The sequence below is a fragment of the Myotis yumanensis genome, unplaced genomic scaffold (genome assembly GCF_028538775.1).
Source record: "Myotis yumanensis isolate MYYU_CA2020_CCGP unplaced genomic scaffold, mMyoYum1.0.hap1 SCAF_8, whole genome shotgun sequence".
NCBI lineage: Eukaryota > Metazoa > Chordata > Mammalia > Chiroptera > Vespertilionidae > Myotis > Myotis yumanensis.
The window spans coordinates 43,060,146-43,083,856 of NW_027223759.1; the positions used below are offsets into that span (position 1 = coordinate 43,060,146).

A 23,711-nucleotide genomic window follows, 5' to 3' on the forward strand; every position below is an offset into this window, starting at 1 on the left:
AACCCTATCTATTAGTTTAAAGTAAGTCTTTATATTAGAAACCAAGACAACTAATCACAAAGAAATATATGCTGTGGAATTCCATTTACATAAAATAGTAGAAAATTATAGTAATAGGAAGTTGTTGGCTAGGACAAGGGGCAGAAGAATAGGATGTAAGAATAGGGTGTAAAAGGACATGAGGCTACTTTGGGGGGTGTTGGGAATGTTCTGAATCTTGACTTTGAAAGTAGCAAGAAGTTGATTTTAGTAATATAGTTAGATTCAAGAACTCTCAGTTCAATAATTGGGGCCAATGTAGATCAGGGAAAGACAACTCAAAGCCTGTAGCAACCTCTGGGATAGTTCTGTATTCAGACACTAAAATTTTAGTAGTAGTATATTCATGATAATGAACCTGAATCTTCAGGTTGAAATTGTAGTTTGTATATGATTCTGAGAATTGTGTAGTTTATACAGAAATGATTAAATAAAAGCATTTTGTTGTTTAAAGGAATTAAATAGCAATCTGGAAAATACATATATGAAGGTATGGATTTGTTTTTGTAGTACATACCACTTGTATACATGTGTAGAACTCTGCAAGGACTCTCACACATATATAGCTCCATGTTTTTGTAGACTTAGTGGCTTTTTATCTTTAAGTAGTAAACTCATGAAAATAAGATTTTAATAAGCTTTTAATGGGGCTGACCACCAATCTTAATTAAGCCACATTTGTTAATTATACAAATAAATTGCTCGTCTCTGGATCTAACCTGGTTTTGCGAAGATTGTAATGTGTTTACAATACTTTTTATAACGAAACATATATTTACTTATTGACTGGACATAATACTTAATATCGTTTCTCTGATTTAATGAAAACAGAGGATAGCAGAAGTTACTATAATTGATTCACTATATTAGAAAAGTTGTTTTTCATTTACTGCCAATCGTAATTATAGAAAGCAGTTTCATGCTATACAGTTCATCACATGAAGAGCTTTACAGCTCTGTATGTGACAAATATTATATCATAATTATTGCTTTTTAAAAAATTACACCCAACAAAAGTCTAGTAATCTGCTCAATTTGGGGGATTTTGTTACTCACATGTAGTTTTTTTAGAGTACTTTTTATTGTTATATTTAGCTGGCCAACTTAGAGGAAAGTATTAATGAATCTTTACTAATCTATTCAACAGCCATTTACTTATGCCTAGTATGTGCCTAGCACTGTGCCAGTCTCCAGTGCTTTTAACAGTGAAACTAATAACTGATTCTTAAGGGCCTGGGGCTTGCTAGAGTGTTTGGACTTGTTCTTATAGGCAGTAGTGAACCATTAACAATTTTCAAGAGGGAAAAGGATGTCATAGGCTCTCTTTGGAATAAGCTCCAGTGTATGTAAACAGAATGGGTGCAGTTTGCAAAGATTCAGAAAGGTCAATCAGTAAATAAAAGTTTAAGTATAAAGGGAGATTGAAGAATCTCATATAATTGTGAAAGTTTGGTAGGGTTGACTGTGTGGGTGGTGGTAAAGGAATGGTTTGCTGAAGGGGAAGAGGCTCTGGGAGGGTTGGTAAGTTTGTTTGGGGACCTGTTGAATTGGCTGCTGGCCGGGGCCTTCCTTCATTCCGCGCTGCCTCCTGGTGGTTAGCACATGTCCTCAGGAGCAGTTGAACTCCTGAGGGGACAATTTGCATATTAGGCTTTTATTATATAGGATATTTAAAAACAAATTTATATTCTTAAGTTCCATAGTATAACACATCTGTAGGGATTCTGTTTCTGATTGATTTTCTTCCAGACTAAGGCTGTTGACTGTTGTTTGGAAACTCCATTCTTTGTTTTTGTGTGTGTGTTTTTTTAATATATTTATTGTAAAATAAAACATAGAGAAAAGTATATAAAACATGTACATTTTTAAATGTATTACATTTAAATATATGTAAACAATATAATGCATACTACATCAAGATATAATAATAGTTAGAAATTTCCCATTTCCCTTTCTTATCATTATCTCTACTTTCCACATTATTGTTAACCACTCTACTCATGTTATAATTATCTTTTAAATGTTTTCTTTATAGTCTTACATATATACATTCATATATAATGCTGTTAGATTTTGCCTGCCTTTATACTTTATATATTTGAATGACACTGTATGTATTCTTTTGTGTTTTGTTCTTTTTTCTCCAACATTTTAAAAATTCATCCATGTTGCCCTAACTGGTTTGGCTCAGTGGATAGAGCGTCAGCCTGCAGACTGAAGGGTCCCAGGTTCGATTCCAGTTAAGGGCATGTACTTTGGTTGCGGGCACATCCCCAGTAGGGAGTGTGCAGGAGGCAGCTGAATCAATGTTTCTCTCTCATTGATGTTTCTAACTCTCTACACTTCTCCCTTTCTCTCTGTAAAAAATAAAAAAAATATATATTAAAAAAAATTCATCCATGTTGTTGAATATATGTTTTCCTTGCTGTATGTATTTCCTTGCTGTATAGTATTTCATTGTATTAGGGTTCTCTAGAGAAGCAGAACCAATAGGATGATATATATATATATATACACACACACACACACACACACACACACACACACATCTTGAAAGGGATTTATTATAAGGAATTGGGTCACGTGATTGTGGAGTCTGGCAAGTCCAAATCTGTAGTGTGAGCTGGTAGACTCAAGACCCAGAAGAGCCAGTGGTGCATATAAAGTCCAAAGTCCTGGATAATTCCCTCTTGCTCAGTGAGGTCAGTCTTTTTGTTTTATTTAGCCCTTCAATGGACTGAATGAGGTCCACCCAGTTAGGGAGAGAGCATTAGCTTGACCCAGAGTTCACTGATTTAAATGTTAATCTCAACGGAAACACCCTCCAAATTCACATATAAAATTAACTAGCATAGTATGTATACCATGTTTTTTTAAACTGGGAATTTATGTGATTTCTAGGTTTTGAACATTGCTGCTTACTGTGTGTGTGTGTGTGTGTGTGTGTATCCTAGTGTGCATAAGCACTCATACTGTCTGGGATATTACCCAGGATTGCTGGGTCACAGGGTATGCATTTATTCAATTTTACTAGATAATATAAAACCTTGCTGTGAAGCAGTACACTGGGTGTTGATTACATTAGATGTTCTATCTCTTGCTACTGCTTGGTATTGTTAGACTTGTTAAATGTTGCCATTCTGAGGATTTAACTTGCGTTTACTGGACTACTGATTGTGCACCTTTTCATGCTTACCCTCTTGGTGTGGGTATATTTTTGTTTACTGTATAAGCTAGTGTTTTCAGTAATTTCTTTAATTACCTCTTTGGTTTCTTATCCTGCTATTTTCTCTTTCCAGAATTCCTATTATTTAAATGTTGGACCACCTGGATTGATTATCTGATTTTTCATCTTTTTGTCTTTTTTCTCTTCTTCAGTATTTTCTCAACTTTATTCTTCTTTTAAGATATTTACTTATGACACGTTTTCTTTTTTCTAATTATTTTTCTATGTATTCTATATGTATGTCTTTTTTACACCATCCTAATGTTTCTTGCTAAATCCTTAAGAATAGATATGGGAAACATTCTACTTCTGTTCTGGTGAGCATGCTGATAATTAAATGTTTCTCATCTCCTTGCATGGTTTGTTTCCTTTAGCTTGCTTTCTTTCTCTTTGTCCTTCATGCGGGAGATTTTTCTTAGATGTCAAGTGGTCCTTGGCTAATGGCTCATATTTAAATTCATTTGGCACTAAAAAGCTGACCAGCAGTTCTGAGAGCTTGAGAGAAGCCTGCCAAGTATAATGTGATGTCTCCATTCTCAAGCCTTTCACTCTCTTATCAGGAAAATACAGGCCTTCTGAGAACCTGGGGGGAAGAAAGATTGAAGTCTCAGTCTTTAGCATTTAAAACTTTCACTTAGTTTTCAGTATTGTACATCTGCCTTCAGCTCTTTCCCGTGTTCCTCCACTCAGCTCTTCTTGTTTTAGCTTACATAGAAAACAGAACAAAGTCTTCCACCAGAGTGGGGACGGGGCGGCACGGGGAGGGTGGGGAAATATCTAACTGCTTCTTCAACAGACCTTCAGCCAATCCTTCTGTATCAGTGCCAGAGCCACCTGGTACCAGATGGAGGTTTAGGTAGGCACATGGGTTTGTTTCTTTCCTGGGATGATTTATCCCACCAAGGGACTGTTGTCATGAGTTCACATATTTTAATACTTTTGCCCACTTTACCATCCAAAATTATATAGCAGTATAGATAAAAGTATCCTAATAACAGGTTTAGATGTAGAAAATATTTAAAAATTGTGTATAGCTATGTTCTCTCTTCCTTAGCCTTTCTTAGTGTTTAAGTGAATGCCTCATCATATTCTTGTCTCAGTTTTTTAAAAGTTTACCTTTATTGTTGAAAACATTACAGATGTCCCCTTTGTATTTTTCTCCCCACTGACCCCCTCCACCCTGCACCCTCCCCTCTACATCCAAGGGCTATGCTTATATGCATATAATTTATCCAATTAATCTCTCCCTTATTCCCATCTCGTCTCAGTTTTAACCTTCCTTCTGAGGGTATGTTTATGATTAGATGAATTTATAAGATATTTGTATTTCACTATTAGATCAGTTACTTTGACTCTGATAAACAATACACAAACATATATATTATAAATAGAATTGTTTGTAGGTGGTTTCTGGAAATAGTTCTAACATTTTATTGTTAACTTAGACAAGTGTGTTGTATATGTTTTGTTTTCTGTTTGTTAACATAAAACATCTGTTAGCTTGGAGCTTTCCTTTGAAGAGATACTTCCAAATACTTTGGCCCAAATCAGAACTAATTCTTGGTTTTAGAAAAAGTAAAGTATAATCCCAAAGGTTATTCTTTTATACATATTTTCATCCCTTTGTACCTCTAGAGCAAATTTTTAAAATACATTTTTATTGTTGATAGTATTACAGATATCTCCCATGAAAATTTTCCCACAAATTTTTTATGAATATGATCTACTTGCTAAAAATAGAAAGGATAGTATTAAGGGTTTTGTTCACTTTTTAAAGCTGGATGTTAGAATTATGTATTTTGAAATTCATTTGAATGCAACTGGGCACAGCATTAAACAGTTCTTTAAAACATGAAAACCAAGACCCAGAACTCTGGAGAAAAGACATTCTTTCTTGAAAGTGGTAATTATGTCCAACAGTAGCAGTTCAAAGCAGATTATCCCAATCTCTATTTTTTTTTTTTTTTCTGTTTAACTATAGTACCATTTGGAGATGGTACATCTTGTTGACCTTTATCTGGATCAGAGTTGGCCTGCACAGTTTCAAACATGTTCACCAAAGAATAAACAGCTATTTAAAAGCAAGGGCAGAGGTAGATAATATAAGAAAAATGAAAAGAAAATTTCCCTATAAAAGTGGAGAGAAAGTGGTTTAGCTTTATCAGTTTTTACAAATCAGTGCTCTGTAATCTGGAGTTCAGCATTGTCACTAGACCATTTAACATGTCCCACTTTCAATATGAGTATATTTATTGACCTTTCTCCTTTAAATTCAGAGTCCTAACTCCCCAGGCACACTGGCAGGGTTCTCCTCGCTTCTCTCCTCCTCCCCTTTGCACCGTATTGTAGTCCGCTCTGTTTAACCAAGTAGTATACACTTATTCAGGGACACCCAGAAAAATTCGCAAAAAGCTCTTGCCTTTTTTTTTTTTTACTGTAAAATCAATCAGTACAGACATGTTCCTATACAACCAGTGTTACCAGCTATTTATTGGACCCCCGTCAGTGCATATTGACTAAGCATCTTTTTTGTTTTACTTTATTGTTTGCTAACTCATTCTGTCACTCTCTGCAGTGGCCTAAGCCAACAGAGGAGGAGAAAGGGGATCACCATTCATTGAACATACTATATACTTAGCTTTGACTTAAACATTCTTATGCAATCCTCACAACCACAGGGGTAGAGTGATATGCTATTCCTATTTTCAAGCTGCAGAATCTGAAAAATGATTTTCCCCAAATCACCCAGCTAAGAAGTGACAGGTCCAAGATTTAACATTAATCTGTCTGATGCCAAAGCCCAAGGTTTTCTACTAAACCCCAGGACTTGCCTGACCTTGGCCAAACCCTATTTCAGGACTGCAAGGGTGCTTTTGCATTTGGACATAAGCAGCAGCTTTCAGATCTTATGTAAGCTTAGATGTGTGTGCGCGCTTATTAAGAGATCTTACTAAGCAGTGAGTTTCTTGATTTTCACAGTGTGAGGGAGATATTGGTTTCACATGGTTTTATGAATCACTGTATAGAAATAACTTTTCTATATAAGAATAAAATTATATACATTTTTAAATTACTTTTTAGAAATCAATCCAAACATTAACTTTTAAAAATTCAGCATCTCATCTTATCTTTGTATTAACTTGTTTTTGTTTATCTATTTCCCATTGAGATGATCAAGGAAATAGAAACTTTATTATGAACTAACTAATATTTAATATCGTTCCTGGTGTCTTAAGTGTGTGTTGAGTAAATGACAATCTGTGAGTGGTAAACTTCTGTAAGGGAGGATTCTTCCTTTGCCTTTAGATTGGGCATCTTTCTTTTGTGGCTCTCTTTTGTAGAATAGACACAGACACTCACCTCCTCACTCAAAGGTTTTCTGTCCTGACTTTCAGATCGGGGAAGGGGAGGAGTCCTATCTGTCTGCACTGTGGTGCTGATCTTTATGTAACTTCCAGAGTGAAAGAGAGGGCAGTACAGAGTAGACAAAAGAAAGTGTGTAGTTCCTTTAGTAAAAGTAATACAATTTTTCTTTTAAAAAATCGTAATTTTAAAATGGACATTCATATTTTTGTCCTTTGAAGTTAAGTTTTAATCAACCTATATTGTAAGTTATTTTAGTTACCTGATCAGCTCCCTTAAGATTGGAAGTTTGATTGATCTGAAAGTCAAGAGCTCTAACGTGGGCTGAGGAGGAATTGGGAATCGTGCATGGGGTCTCTTGAAGTCACTGTGAGAAAGAGAAAAGTCAGACTTCTTAGACTTTTTCACCCAATAATCTAGGCAGCGGTTCTCAACCTGAGGGTCGCGACCCCTTTGGCCGTCTAACGACCCTTTCATGGGGGTCGCCTAAGACCATCCTGCATATTAGATATTTACATTACGATTCATAACAGTAGCAACATTACAGTCAGGAAGTAGCAATGAAAATAATTTTATGGTTGGGTCACAGCATGAGGAACTGTATTTAAAGGGCCAGAAGGTTGAGAACCACTGACTAGAGGTAGACAGGAAATCCTCTTCTTGGATGGATTAGAAATAGTCCCCTTGTCAAGCATCAGGAAGTCACCCAGACTTCTCCTCTTGCAGTCTACCCATTCCAACCCAGGTGAGGCCAGCTTCCCTCTGCCCTGTGCCCCCCAGACCTCTCAGATTTCAGAAGACAATTGAGTGCTAAACGCCTCTGATGTTGCTTGGATAGTCTTTAAAGTACTGTACCCACTGTGGAAATGCCCGTTGAAAATCATAAGCCCCTATAGGAATAAAATGATCTGAAATGTGAGGGGATTTTGCATTAAACAATGTTGTGTTTACTGTTATAAGAACTTATAAAAGCTGATATCGTGGCTTTCCATATTTATTTCTCAATAACAGATAATATACATTGACAAAGAGGAAATAATAAAGCAGCATATTAAACTGAAAGAAATCTTTTATATTTAACTTCGGTGTAGAAATTTACCTTCTAATTTTTAGACTTACATTATAATGAAAATTTACTTGGGAGAAATAAATGTTTTTTATCTTTAAATTCTTTATTAGTTAAGGAATTACAAATGTGTCATCATCCCCCCCCATTATCTTTAACATTAGAGGAAAATGGAGAAAGGGAAAGTAGAATTATATGGGTCATTCACTTGAGTGTGAATCAAATTTTTAAAAATTTTTTTATTGATTAAGTTATTACATATGTGTCCTTATCCCCATGTTACCCCCCTATCCCCCCCACTCATGCCCTCACCCCTTTATTGTCCATGTCCATTGGTTAGGCCTATATGCTTGCATATAAGTCCTTTGGTTGATCTCTTCCCCTTACCCCCACCCTCCCCTACCTTCCCTCCGAGGCCCGACAGTCCGATAGATGCCTCTCTCTCTCTGGATCTGTCCTTTTTCATCAGTTTATGTTGTTCATTACATGAGTGTGAATCAAATTTAATTGCATCTTAAGAACCAAAAAGTGAATAAATTTTATTTTAGAGAAAGGACCAGCCTGGATAGAACGTTGGGTTTTAGATTAAATAATTATTAGAGTCTAGTTTGAACTACAGAAACAGATACCTCAGGACGTTATTAATAATGATTTTGTTAAATTTTTTAAAGGACATATTAAAAGGAAAATCTTAAGTTTCTAACGCCTGTCCTTCTGAAACCCAACCTACACTAGAATAATATTTTGCATAAGTTTGTAGTTCTATTTAAATACTTTATTTTAGTATCAAACAGGGTGTGATTTTAGTACTTTATTTCACCTCTGTTCTGTGTATTTTTAACAGCGAAATTAAATGTATTCTTTATGATTTGTTTAGTTTTTAATTATGGTCACTCAGGGCTATCGTTGGGAGACCATGATGCTAGTCTTGGTGCCTTTTGGCGTCAGCTTTCATTAAAGTCAGTGCACATTCTTGCCTTTGTCTTTCAAGGACACTGGTGTTAGTCATGCCAACTTGGATCCATTTCTGAGGTTTGCTGCAGGGAGCAAAATACTGAAATTATCATAAAACTAAACCATTCTTCTCCTGATTACAACACAACTCAGGAGTGAGAACAGAATTTCTAGAGTACAATAGTTTTTTACTTATTTGCCACATATAGGGTGTCCCAAAATGTATACACACACTTTGAATAATTATAAAGGCAGTGTTTATGAAAATGTCTCATTTTCACTTAATAGCTACCAGCTGTTGCAGACATTTCTTGCCCAGACTCAACAAGCAGACACGGAAAAACGACTTTGTAAAAGGGAGGAGCAAGTCAATGACCTTTGGCTAGGAGTAGCAAAAGTATGTTTCTGTTGTCACCCTGCCCACTGTGTGACAGGTTCTGTAATCAGTTCTACTTTAAATGAAGGCTGGTGTCACGCTCAGTTGAGCTCTGAACGGAGCTTTCCCATCAAAAGACATGAATGCTGGTGTCTAAAGTACATTGAATATTTTTGTTGATCAACTTAAAGAGAACATGTTAATATAGAAATTTCATGTATGATGGAGTTGACCAATTGAATATTGAATGTGTTCAAATAGGATAGGAGGTTTATTTTCCCATTTTTCCTATAAGCATACTGAAGTGACTTAAAAAATAAGAACAAATTTTTCCTTCTAGGGTGGGCATGTTTTTGGTTAGTTATCCCTAGTCATTGGGAATTCACTCTTTGTGTTCAAAAGTTTAATTTTCTATATTCCAGACGATTCATAGAGATTAGCCATAGTTTATTTAACAAACAAAGCCACACAGGCGAATAGTGTGTTTTTTCTTTCAGAAAGAATTTACGTGGTTACTTTTCTTAAAAACATCTTTCCCATTTCATTGAGGCAGATTTGGAAGTCAAACCAGAAACTTCAGGCTCTACTACGATGGAAAGCACTTCGTTGGGGAGAAGCGCTTTGAGTCCATCCACGATCTGGTGACTGATGGATTGATTACTCTCTATATTGAAACCAAGGCAGCAGAATACATTGCCAAGATGACGATAAACCCAATATATGAGCACATAGGATACACAACCTTAAACAGAGAGCCAGCATACCAAAAACATATGCCAGTCCTGAAAGAGACACATGATGATAAAGATTCTACAGGCCAGGATGGGGTGTCAGAAAAAAGGGTAAGCTACCATGAAACCACACTTTATCTTCTTCTCTTTGGGGTCCTTATAAAAAAGTCATTACTGTCAGCAGAGATCAACTGCTCCTAGTGCTTTGAAAGGATATGTGTTTTCCTTAATGTCTAGTTTCAGTGGTCCTGAGCTTTCCACATATCTAATTCTTATTTAGTTAAAATATTTTAGATGTATTTTTGTACTCCTGTTTATTTCCTATTTTATCAGTTTCACAGTTTTAAAAATATTTCCTAGTAAAAAGGTTCAGGGGTTTTGTTCAGAAGCATAACTTATGGTCAAGAAAAGATGGCTATATTACATAAGAGATTAATTTTTGTTTCCCTTAAAGATAATTTCCCATAGAAATAGTTCTGTTATTTATAAAAGTGATATATATCCTTATTTTAAAAATATATCATTAAATTAAGTTTATTAATAACTCATACTATTTTGATAATCAGGATTTATTTCATTGTGGACTCTTAGGAAATAATTGAATCAGGAAGATTTACTTTTATTAATTATAAGAGAATTTCAGTTTTCATTCTTTAATTACAATGTATTTAAGGTTAACAACATCATGCCGAAACCGGTTTGGCTCAGTGGATAGAGCGTCGGCCTGCGGACTCAAAGGTCCCAGGTTCGATTCCGGTCAAGGGCATGTACCTGGGTTGCGGGCACATCCCCAGTAGGAGATGTGCAGGAGGCGGCTGATGGATGTTTCTCTATCATCGATGTTTCTGACTCTCTATCTCTCTCCCTTCCTCTCTGTGAAAAATCAATAAAATATATTTAAAAAAAAAAAAAGGTTAACAACATCAGAGATTTTCATTTCTTGACACTAAGATTATTTTACTTTGAAAATTGACCCTGGTCTTCCCTCCAATACAAGAAAAGTGGTGAATTTCCTGATGTTTTGTGTCAGGGATGGGGAATGCCCAGTCTGAGGGCTGTGTAAAGCCTGAGAAACCATTTGTCTGGCCATGCCAGAGGCTAATTTTTAAGTAGATAATTTTGTATGGCCTGCGAATGATGTTGTGAATATCTAAATGCCCCTTGGCATAAAAAAGGTTCTTCACCCCTATTTTATATTGAGTGGGATTTAGTTGGGGGAATTTTTATGTATTTTTATTGGAATCATGTTAATTTGTTATATTTAGTTGAGAATCTTTAAAGAAATGTAGTATTGCGTAGTGGTTTGAATTTGGATACCGTCATGAAATAAATTAATGCACAGATTTTTCCATTTTACCAGTTGAGTGAATCTCAAAGTTACTTAACGTTTCTGTGCTTTGATGTACTTATATGTAAAGTTGTAATAATAATAATAAAGTTGTGAGGATTGATTGAACGAGATAGTATGTGTAAAACAATCAAACAGTGCTAGGAACATAGTAAGCACTCAATATGAATTTGGTGATAAGATTATTATCACAACCTCAAGGCAGCATCCTAAAATACTTCCAGTTATCTTGGAGTATTTAGGTACAGAATGGAAATTTAAAATGTTCATTTTCAGTTCAAATTTTAGTTTCTGGCAGGTCTTAGAGTAGCATTTTGTGGCTACAGAGAAACAAACATCTTAAATTATAGACTATAGAGAATTTGTAGAAAATGGTTTTTAATTTACTCATATTTGTTAGGAACCACAAATCTTTTGGGGAAGTGACCAGAATTTAGAATCCTAAGTGCATGCTGTATTTAATTTTCTGTTCACTCTCTAGGTCCCATTTTCTCACTTTGTTTTTTTCCATTCATGACATTTTTCAATAATGCTTATATTTAGATATCTAATACTGTTATTATGTTTTATGCAGATGTGCTTGAATATTCTAAGTCAACATTTGTGAAATATTAAAAAATGTATACATGTGAGTCTTTCAAAGTTGATCAGCCTAATGATAACCTTTGCAAATGTGTTCTCTATATACTTTTTCATCATCAAGGAACTTCAGCTAAAAACACTTAGCTGTTTAACATTGGTCTAGTCCAGCCGTGGGCAAACTATGGCCCGCTTGAAAGGAATAAAACTAAAAAAAAAAAAAAGACCGTACCCTTTTATGTAATGATGTTTACTTTGAATTTATATTAGTTCACACAAACACTCCATCCATGCTTTTGTTCCGGCCCTCCGGTCCAGTTTAAGAACCCATTGTGGCCCTCGAGTCAAAAAGTTTGCCCACCCCTGGTCTAGTCACTTAACTTCCTGGGACCTGGGCGATCCCTTCCACAAAGTGAAAATAATATTCACAGGTAGCAAGGCTCTGAGGTAGAGAGTGCCTACAAGACCCTACAAGACGCTAGCATTCGTGGTTCCCTATGTATTACCTGGGTTTTCTTGTGCTGATGGCCAGTGATAGCTACGTAGAGTGAAGTGGTTGGCACTGGAAAATACCTCTCTCCAGCAATATGCAATTAAGAATCAATTTAAAAATTACCCTTTGCTTTAAACTGCATGCATCTTAAATCTAGTTGACTTAAAATCTACTTACTCAAAAATAGATTTATTTTATTTACAGGTGTCATCCAACAGGACAGGGATGATGACCTGTTCAACAGCTTGAAACGTTGATTCCCTGTCAGAGTGGATGACATTTGTAAGTAAAAACAATCATGTTTAACTGATTTAAATACCTATTGACACAAGTATAGTTTAATAAATATTTCACTGGGTCCTGAATAGCTGGAGCTCCTCTTGTTCATGACTCCTTTTCCTTAGAGGCAAGAAGTGTTGCTCTGCAGGAGTTGGTGTGCTGTGGTGGAAGGGACACTAGTGCTGGAATAAAGAGCTGGGTTCTGGTTCTACAGGAATTGACTTCTGTGAGACTGCATTTCCCCACCTTCCGTAGGAGGGCTCTGGACTAGGTGATCCCCAGCATGGCTCCTACAGTGTGTGATCCTCAAGGAGCACAGGTGGTGAGGGGAGATGACACAGTCCCCGAAGGAGCATGTTAACGTGGTCTTGAAGGGAGAAGTCTGTTTTTAGCTTGCATTAAGTTAGAGTTTTTTTTGCTTAGTTCAAGTTAGGATTACTCAAGTCATTTTAATAGACTTTCTAAATTCAGAATTTTGTTTATTTTTGCAAAATGGCTTTTTGCCCTTCATGTAAAAGATTTGTTTCCAGACTACTTAATGCTATAAAAATAAATATTTCTTTAGGAATAAGGATAACCAAAAATTTAAGTTTATAAATTTATTTACTTCAGGGATAAATTAAAATCATAAACAATTGTTTTCCTTCGAATAATCCATGTCTTTAAAATCTACAAAACTTTTACGAGAGAAACATTTCTGAATTTGTTGAATATAGAAAGTTATGTATTAGCTTCATATGTAATCATAACCAAGCTTGTGTATTCTTCTGAGTCACACAATTCTAAATTAAGGAAGCTTTTTGAGGGAAAAGGATTTTCATAATTTCTATCTGCAGCTTGCACAGGGATGTTTAGCTGAAACTGTTATTTAAAACAGAACTATTTGATATCATTTGGACATAATATTTTAATTAGCATGTATTTAAATGTGAATAGTGAATACCCTTTGTCTCTTGTAGGTAAAGCCCTCCCCCATACCTTTGCCTAATTAATGAATATAACAAATGCTTTTTAAAATTTTATTTTTCAATTATAGTTAGCATTCAGTATTATTTTGTATTTCAGATGTACAGCAGGGTGGTTAGGCAATTATATACTTTACAAAGTGTTCCCCCAAGTACCACCTGGCACTTACATAGTTATTACAATATTATTGACTATATTCTCGATGTGTTGTTACAGATGCTTTTATTTAGGAGCAGTGTTCATAGTTACTGCGAAGGGTTTGATTTTGCTTCATTTTTTAAATATATATATGACTAAATTCATAGTGATATTGGATTATAAACCAGTGTTTTTAATATTTTAGTTTCATATAAAAATATTTTAAACTTTTAAGCTAAATTTGTCTCTTTCTATGACTGAATAATTAAATAGCAATGAATCTTTAACATTTGATCTTGTTTAAGACTCAAAAAGAATTTTGTAGTCCTATATGCCAGTGTTTGGTCATAGCTTTGGAGCAGTCCACAGCATCTGGTTCAAATGCTCTTTGTGCTATTCCTTTTCTCTCTTAATTCCTTACTTTTTTGAGATGTGTTTTCCACAAAGATCCATCTTTACTCCTCAAATAGAAGCACTTATAAAGGAGCTTTTATTATGATACTAGAGGCCTGGTGCACGAAATGTGCACCGGTGGGGTGGTGGTCCCTCAGCCCAGATTGCAAGAGGGCATAGGCCAGGCCGAGGGACCCCACCAGTGCATGATCAGGGCCGGGGAGGGATGCAGGAGGTTGGCCAGCTGGGGAGCGACTGTGGGAGGGCTCCAGGGCGTGTCTGGCCTATCTCGCTCAGTCCCGATCAGCCGACCCCAGCAGCAAGCTAACCTACTGGTGGGAGCATCTGCCCCTGGTGGTCAGTGCATGTCATAGCAAACAGTTGAGTGGACTTAGCATATCATTAGCATATTATGCTTTGATTGGTTGAACAGAAGGCCAACACTTAGCATATTAGGCTTTTATTATATAGGATTATCTCTTATGTACCCAACCATCCTCTTCCACACCTCCCCGCCCCCCCCCCCCCCAAATAACCAATGTTTTCATTGGGCATCATCTTGGAACAGCTCTGGATAGTTGTCTTATGACTTAGTGACATCACTCTAAGTATGTTGTTAATCTCCCTTGACCTGAGGTGGAAAATGAAGGACTCAGCTTTCCTAGATGACATTCAGGTCCCTTCTAGCTGTCACGATTCACTACCCATAAGTTCTCTTTGTTAATTCTCAAGAGGTTTTCAGACATAAGATTCTGTATTTCTGAGAACTTAACTATTCTAAGAGGTAGAACAGGCTGCAAACATGTAGATTTAGGTGTAGGCTTGGCTCTGCTTCTTACTAGGATTGAATCTTTGAGCCAGTTACATAATTTTCTTTAGCCTCAGGAAATCAAAGGTCTCTTCTAGCTTTTCAGTGTATATTGCTAAGGGTTGGAAAACTACAAGTAATAACAGAAATAACTACAATTATTAAGCCTCCATATGTCAGAAAACATACTAGGTACTTTACCAGATTATGTACTTTAATCTTTATAGCATACTTTTGAGGGTAGGTATTATAATAACATCAGTATCTTTGGGGGACATAGGTTTATGGTAAGTTACCTAGGGATTCTTGGGGTGTGTTTTAATAGTGTATTCTTTATTTTAAAAACTGAAATCAGAAGACAGCCAGACCCTGTTACCAAATGCCCCTCCCTTCGTGTTATCATAAAAACTAAACATTAGACTGTGCCAGTATTTAGACTAAGCGGATCACTGTATTTTGAGTAATTGGATTACTCCAAAGGGTGACGTTAAAACCTCCTGGAACTTGTCCAAAGGAAGTTGCAGCATGGTTCCGATGGGGCATGTCACTCTAGAACTGCAACTCTTGTGCTCACTTTTAAAAATAAACTCTTATTTGACGATTGGATTTTTTTAATATATAAATAAAAAAACAGCCTAGCTGGTTTGGCTCAGTGGATAGAGCGTCAACCTGAGAATGAAGGGTACCGGATTCAATTACAGTCAAGGGTACATGCCCAGTTTGTGGGCCCGATCCCCAGTGTGGGTCACGCAGGAGGCAGCCGATCAATGATTCTCTCTCATCGTTGATGTTTCTCCCTCTCCCTCTCCCTCTCCCTTCCTCTCCAAAATCAATTAAAAAATATTTTTTTTTAAAAAGAAAAAATTTTTCTGATGCTGTAGCTTCATTCTCTAATGGCTGCTGTGCCGAGTGCTACCCTCCCTTCTTTACCTTTAAGTACCACAGAATTTCCAAATTCAAATGGTGCTCCTTTTACTGTAAAACAACAAAAATCAAAAAGGATTTATAATTACATGATAGTGTAAGTGATATAAATGTGCAAAGCTGTCAATAATTCAACATGTGAATTTAAATAGCAGTATACTTAGTAGAATGAGATCTGGATAAACTTCTTTAAAGTTTAAATAAAAATTCATCTATGTATTAATATAATATATTGGTAACTAAGATTTATAATATAATAAAGAATGTCACCTTGTATGTAAGATAAATCAGCACACTTTTACGCTTTCAAAGTCGACTGAAATTCAGGTTGACATCTTCAGGTTTTCACCAGTTCAGTCTAAGTGCTTGTTAGCATTTCATTGTCAAAGTTGAAGCTTACTTAGCCCTTTGAAACTGACAAGAGACATCTGAATTAGTTATCTCTTAAATAAACAATATTTTTTGAAGGCAGTTGAAGTGTTTTTCAGATCAATACTCTAGAGAAGCGGTTCTCAACCTGTGGGTCGAGACCCCTTTGGCGGTCGAACGACCCTTTCACAGGGGTCGCCTAAGACCATCCTGCATATCAGATATTCACATTACGATTCATAACAGTAGCAACATTACAGTTATGAAGTAGCAACGAAAATAATTTTATGGTTGGGTCACAACATGAGGAACTGTATTTAAAGGGCCAGAAGGTTGAGAACCACTGCTCTAGAGACTATATGTAAAACTTACTGTAGCGAGTTTATTATCATTTAGAAGCAAAAAAAAAAGAGAGAAATGAAGCAAACAAACAACAACAACAAAACCCTTTCAGCGATTTAATACAATTTGACAGTTTATGATTTTCCATAATATCTTTCGGAAGCAGGGAAACCAATAACATGAATAAGGATTTGCCTTGATAGCAACAAAAGAAAAAAGATATTACTAATGATAGTACTTTTGAAAAAGAAAATAATGAAGAAAATGGAAACAGTAACATAATGTAAATAAACTTTTGTGGATGTTCTAAAATAGGCAGTCATAAATACTTTTTGATTAAAGAGCCAAATTGGATCAGTGTTCTCACCAGTGAAGTTTTATGTTCAAGAGAGACACCTGCAGAAATTTTGATTCAGTAGAATCAACATGAGGCCCAGACATATAATAATATATTTGCCTTTCTATATACGTGTGTGTGTCGGGGGAAGGGGAGGGGAGGGCTGTTGCACAGTAAATGTTACAATTAACGGATTAGATCAGTGATTCTCAAACTTTTTGGACTCAGGAACCCTTAACACTTAAAAAATATTTGAACACCTCAAAGAGCTTTTACTCATGTGGGTTATATCTATTGATACTATATTGGAAATTAGAACAGATATTTTAAAAATATCTGTTAATTCATTTAAAAAATTATAAAACCATTACATGTTAATATCTTAAGATTAATGCTATTATAATGTTTTATGGAACAAATTTAGTTAGAAGAGTGGCATTTTTTACATTTCTGTAAATCTCTTTAATGTATGTCTTACTACTACGAAAACAATTCAATTCTCATAAGTGCTTCTGCATTCGATCTGTGGTTACATATTAATTTGAAGTATGTGAAGAAAATTTGACCTCATACAAATATGCTTTTGAAGAGAGGAGTATTTTAATAGCATTTTCAGATAACTGTATATTCCTCTTCGATATCACACAAAAACTGGGTAAGTGGCAGTTTCCTGGAGGTTACTTGCAATGTGGATTCTGACACCCTATCATCAATAAGCATTTCTTATTCTGTTAAACTAAGTCCACTGGTCTATTTTGAACCCTGAATGAATCTTTCAACTGTGCATGGTTCTGTAACATCATGCATAGGTCATTTGGAAAATATTGGTTCACTGTGTTATGTAGGTCTTCAAACATGAACACAATTCTTTATAAGATATTAAAAAAATTACATTTGATATCATCAGAAAAGTCATTTAAAGACTGGAAAGCTATCAGGCTCAGAGTGGCAGATACAGCATGTCCAAACTTCTTATTTTCACTTGAAAGTTTGAATTTTATCATTGACTGTCAGTAGTTTTCCATGAGATGGCAGGCTCACTTTGTTCATTTTTGAGAAAATGCCGAGTTTGAATAACCAAAATTTATGTTAGTCATTCTTCCAAGTAAAAAATGATATTCTGTGGGAAAAAGCACCTCGTTCATCTAGCAACTCAATATTTTTCCTCAAGAAAACTCGCCCTAAAAGAAACCCAGATACCTTTTACATCATTTGGTATGAGGCTCTTTCTCTTTAGGAGAGTTTTCAAATGTGGGGGCGTAAAACTCTAAATTTAACTTAATCTACAGCAGAAAAAAAAACAGGAGACAGAGTTAGGGAGAAAAAACTATCGAAATACGTGGCCCATAGTAACTAATTTAGTAAGCTATCGTTTATGAAAATCAGTACCATTTGTATAAAATAATGCATTAAATTCTATATTTTATGTCCCAAAGAATGGCTTATTTTAAGAATGGAAACAATGAAGAAACATTATTCAACTGATGCCATGGTTTGATATTTCTAACAGAGAAAAACGTAATGAAAGCATCCAATTAAAAAAACTCTGTAGCTGATCCTGCAAGAGGAGATATTTTAGGCAAGTTATTTTTTTTAACATCATGCTTCTTATTTTAAAGTCTTCCTTATTAAGACATGCATTTGAAAATAATTTTATCTTGCAATTTTATAACAAGTTATGGGTTGGAATTCTTAGGAAGAAAAATCATCAAACTTGAAACTAGGTTTACTAATGGTGGATACAGCCAAAATTTCCTTTCCTTCTAACATTTTCTTGCAGCCACCATTACAGATTATTTTTATTCATCCATAAACTTTCATAGCACTTTGCACTATTCCTCCAATAATAATTGTTTTGGTCCTGTGTACGAATTTAAAGCATAATGATTCAACAATCTTTAGAATAAAAAATTGCAGTTGATGAAGCCCAGGCATCCTTAGTCTTTCAGGAGGTACTGGTTCTCTTAACAAAACAAACGTTTTCAAATCAGTTTCATCCTTTAGTCAACTGTGTTGCTAACATACCTATGTTATCACAGTTTTTCTCGCTAACACGTTTTCAGTTCATAGCTGCATACATTTTGGCTATCAAATGAGGGAACTATTTAAAATGCCCTTCTTCCTTGCACCTCTGGCCAGCCATTACTTTGTAAAAACCAAGTTATAGGATACTTTAAAGAATAGCTATTATAAGAAAACTAGAGGACCGGTGCACGAAACTCATGCCCGGGTGGGGTCCCTAGGCCTGGCCCGAAGTCAGGGCCGATCAGGTTCCCCGCTTCCCCGCCTCCTCCTTCCCTTGCCACCTGCGCATGCCACTGTGTGGTTCCCCTCGTTGCCCCTCCCTGCTGCTCCTCCTCCTCCCCTCATTGCCCACATCCGCTGCCACCCACTGCCGGTTCCCTGTCCTAGCCTGGGCCATTAGGGCCTGCCGGCCAGGGGAGGGATGGGGCGGGACCTGGGAGGTTGGCCGCTACCCCAAGGAAGGAGCCAGCCCTTGGCCCCCTGGGAAAGGGACCATGTCCACTGCCACCCACCCCTGTTCCCCATCCCAGCCTTGGGACTAGGCCCCGATCAGGCAATTAGGGCCTGACGGCGGGGGGAGGGTGGCTGGCAGGCCCCCTTGGCGATCAGGGCCTGCGGGCTGGGGGCAGCTCCTGCATTGAGCATCTGCCCTCTGGTGGTCAGTGCATGTCATAGCAACCGGTCATTCTGGTTGTTCCATTGTAATGGTTGCTTTTTTCTTTGCATTAAATCTATCCTGATAGTATTTTCAGGGCAGGAGGGTGGAATCATTCAGAAAGGCACTCATCTATGTGTGAAGAATTCAGTGAGGCTTACATATATGCTACAGATTGGTGTGCTCATTCTTTCAAGATTCAGCACCTACTTCGTGCTGAATATGCTAATGACAGCAGTATCAGCATCATCACCACCACTTATCTTTGAGAGCTTTGAGAGCTCTGTGCATGCTAAACATTGAAAATATATGCTTTATATACATTTCAGACATTCTATGTACCCTCTCTCATCCTATCCTTCCAACCACCCTTTGAGGTAGGTACTGTCATTATTCCAATTCACAGATGAAGAAACTGAGACTTTTTCTAAGACTCCATAACTAGTAAGTAGAGCTTATATTCTTTAACAGATAGTCTTTTAACCACTTATCTATAGATAACACTGAACTTCAGTTTAAATTTTTAAAATTATTTTAAACCTTTATGGAAAGGGTGGTTAAGCAGATTGAGGAGAAAGGCTTATTATCAGCAGTTCCCCTCTGCTTTGTTGGTCAGCACACTACCCTGTGATTTGGGCATTTTGAAGGCTTCTGAAATATTCGAAGAAGAGAGAGAGATCTGGGATGGAGACATGTGAAGAAGTCACCAGTTATAGTCTCAGTAGGACCATGAGACGGGAGGAAGTGCTAGGAAGGAGGGCGTGGACATAGATTTCATGGATAAATTTAACCTTTGTTGGAAAATGAGACTATTAGAATTAAAATAGAATGGAAAAAATCCATTACCCATCTAATACATATCCCAAATATAATTAATTCATTAAGAGTGTGTGTGTGTGTATTTGTTTAATATCTGATCCTTGTGAAAATAGCATAGGGCTCTATTCTATGCTATTTGCCACAGTTTCACTAATGCCTGGAACATGGTAGACACGAAATAAACAATTTATTGAATGAAAACTGCTTAGGAGAGTCTGTATTGTATATACAGATGGTCCCCAACTTACTATGATTCGACTTACCAATTTTTCAACCTTATGGTGGTATAAAAGTGATACCCATTCAACTATTTTGCTTTTCACTTTCAGTACAGTATTCAATAAATTACATGAGATAGTCCACACTTTCTGATAAAATAGGCTTTGTGTTATATTATTTTGCCCAACTATAGGCTAATGTAAGTGTTCTGAGTAAGTTTAAGATAGGTTAGGCTAAGTAAGCTATGGTGTTCTATAAATTATTATGCTAAATGCATTTCAACATAATATTTTCAGTTTACCATGGGTGTATCAGGACATAATCCCATTGTAAGACAAGGAATATCTGTTTATACTTTGACCACTTCTCTATTTTCATTTAATGAAATTTGTGAGTATTTACACTTTCTCAGGCCACACGTCCCAAACCCCAAATCCTTATTTTTTGTACTATATTACTTTAAAGATAAAATGTAGCCCAGCCGGCGTTGCTCAGTGGTTGAGCATTGACCTATGGTCCAGGAGGTCAGGGTTTGATTCCTGGTCAGGGTACATGCCTGGGTTGCAGGCTCGATCTCCAGTGTGGGGCGTGCTGATCAATGATTCTCTCTCATCGATGTTTCTCTCTCTCTCTTCCCCCCCCTGAAATCAATAAAAATATATATTAAAAAAATAAAGATAAAATGTATCCTAATTATGTAATTACTCCAGCATTGGCCATTCTGGAATATCTGTTGTAAGTATAATATTTAGTTAATTGTTTACCCATGAGATTGGAATGGCTTTCCACCTTGTAAATTATGTATGTCTGCTTGGTGAATTTTAATGGAAAGCTTAATTACCTATTTCTGAAGACAGCCTAATTAGTTGCTCAAGAGACTACTCTCTCAATTCATTGGTTTGGATGGTAGTTTTGTTTATTTGTTTTTATTTCAAGAACAGGGAAAGCCAGCACAAAAACAAAAACAAGGCAGGCGGCTCAGGAACTCTCCTTAAAGCTCTGGTAGACAGTGACAAAGGGTCTGCATGTATCTACGTATGAGCAACATATCACTTCACCCACCACCATCGAAGTAAAGAAAAAGGCTTTGGAAAATGCCAGAAATTAATTACTAAAGGTGACTTGACTTCTTTGTATGTTGTAAACAATTTGTCAGGCTGAGAACTGTATTGGGGGTGGTCATTTCCAGCTGTCAATGTTTCTGCTGGGTGGTGGACCTGGGTCTGTGTGGCCCTGGTTCTTACATAAGGCAAGAGTCAGTCTTGTCACATGTTGAGTGCTCATATTCCAAATCCAGGGAAGGACAGAGGGATGGGTAGAGGATAGGATGTGAAGTCAGGGGACCTGCGTTTCCATCCTGGCTCCTTTGCTTACCAATTTATCTTTCCCTGAGCAAATGCCTTAACATCGCTGAATCTTCTTTCTGAAAACAGGAATGGGGGGTTACAGTGTGACAAAGAGCTTTGTAGAATCTAAAATTCTGCATAAGTGGTACCAATTTGGGGGCAGTGTAAGAGCTGGGCCTGGTTTTTTATTGTTTTTTTAGCTAAATAGGAAGAAGAATACAGTAAGGTTCTGGTGAAGTAGGTATAGAACAGGATTATTAAAGCAGTCAATTTACAGATTACTTCTTGCTGTGCAACCTGGTGATAGAATCTGGCCTACTGCTGGTAGGGATCTAAGTGTGCCTCACCCATACCTGCTCTCTGGAATCTAAGATTATGCATTTCCAGCTGCTCAGCAGGGATATGCTAAATCTAAAGATAATATGGCACATCTTCCTAGAGCACCAGTTGTACTCAGGGGTAATTAATTGAACTCATTTTTTGTATTAAACATTTTATATGGGTGCATTATGGAGAGCTTAGGGAGCCACCCCGGATCCCTCACACCCTATTCACGTCTGGTTGTTTTGGGGAACATTTTGGTGGAAAGGGTAGTAAAACACTAGCCTAAGCTGGCCTGATAGCCTTAAACAACATTTGCCTTTATCAACGTAAGGTCTGTAAATCATCTCCCATTAACCTACCCTTTGTGGAGGAGGAAAACAGCAGGGTGAATCCCTCAATATATTAAAATGTCACTGAATTATCCTTTCATCTTTTCTTCTTCCTCCTCATAGGAAGTTGATTGCAGCCTGCCTTTCTGTGTCTTTTTTTCTAATGTTCTGTGTATCTGTGGGCCTGGTCCACATGCCTCAAACTGCTCTTCAGATGTCGAGTTCCATACAGGACACAGTATATACATATGAATCTAACCATCTTGTATGTGAAGGAGAGCATTCAAGTTAGGGGTTATTAATGTTTTCTCTCAATTTTATTAGGATCCTTTGAACTAACAGAAATTTCATGAAATGAAATACTATGGACATGTTATGAAAAGTTTATTTTAGAAAATGCCCAGATGCAGTTATTTTTATGTCTATCCTATGGACATGTTATGAAAAACTTATTTTAGAAAATGCCCAGATGCGGTTATTTTTATTTTCATTATCTTGATGTAAACCATGCTGTATAGCAGCGTCGTTACAAAAGAAAGACAAGTTAATGTCTGGCAGTGAGGTGAACTATCAACACATCTCTGAATTATGCTCAGGCTTACACTTCTCGGGGTGGTTGTTATACACGTTAAGTCTTTTACTTCAGGCCATTATTGGCATTTTCAAGTAATAGAAATAGATTTTCAAAAGTATGTTTGAACTTCACAAATATACTTCATACCATTAGCCAAAAGTTATCTTAATTGAGACTTAAAAATGAATATTAAAATAAATTACAATTGGAATATTCTAATTAAACTACACATATAGGAAGTAAGCTTTTATAACTTACATTAAGAAAGTCAGTAACAGGTTCTTTGAAAAATCCATATCACATAGACTTCATCTCAGCCTAATAAACAGAAGTCACTAACAAAAACTAAAAATATAGGCCCTCGCTTTTATTATGACACACTGTTGTGCTTCTGTTAGATTGGTGATTGTAAAATGTTCACTGGGCTGCAGTAACTTGAATAACCTCATGTGGCAGTTTAAAATCTGAAATACTAATAATGACAATCTGAGTCTGCTTTTTAGTTGTATTCCATATGTATATTACAGTTCAAAGCTTTTGGAAAAAGTGAAAACATTTGTGATGCAAGAGTTTTATACCAGATTTTAAGTCCCTATTTGTTGATAAACTGTTAGAGCTTCTTTAATTTCATCTCCTCTATTGATGCTGCACAATAATGTTTCTTTAAGTGTCACAGGTAATGGGTAACA

At 36.4% G+C, this 23,711-nt stretch overlaps 1 protein-coding gene across 2 annotated transcripts in view; it reads left to right on the top strand.

The window, feature by feature from the left end:
• The window catches only part of CHN1 (chimerin 1), a 160,150-nt gene that overhangs the window by 68,897 nt on the left and 67,542 nt on the right, over positions 1-23,711 (top strand). Inside the window, exon 6 of one of the 2 annotated variants that reach the window (XM_070422717.1) lies at positions 9,578-9,866. In XM_070422717.1, coding sequence (XP_070278818.1) covers positions 9,578-9,866 — 289 coding nt within the window. Of the gene's footprint in view, positions 1-9,577; positions 9,867-12,433; positions 12,458-23,711 lie in introns of those variants that run through there. The other variant, XM_070422718.1, reaches the window with a different exon arrangement.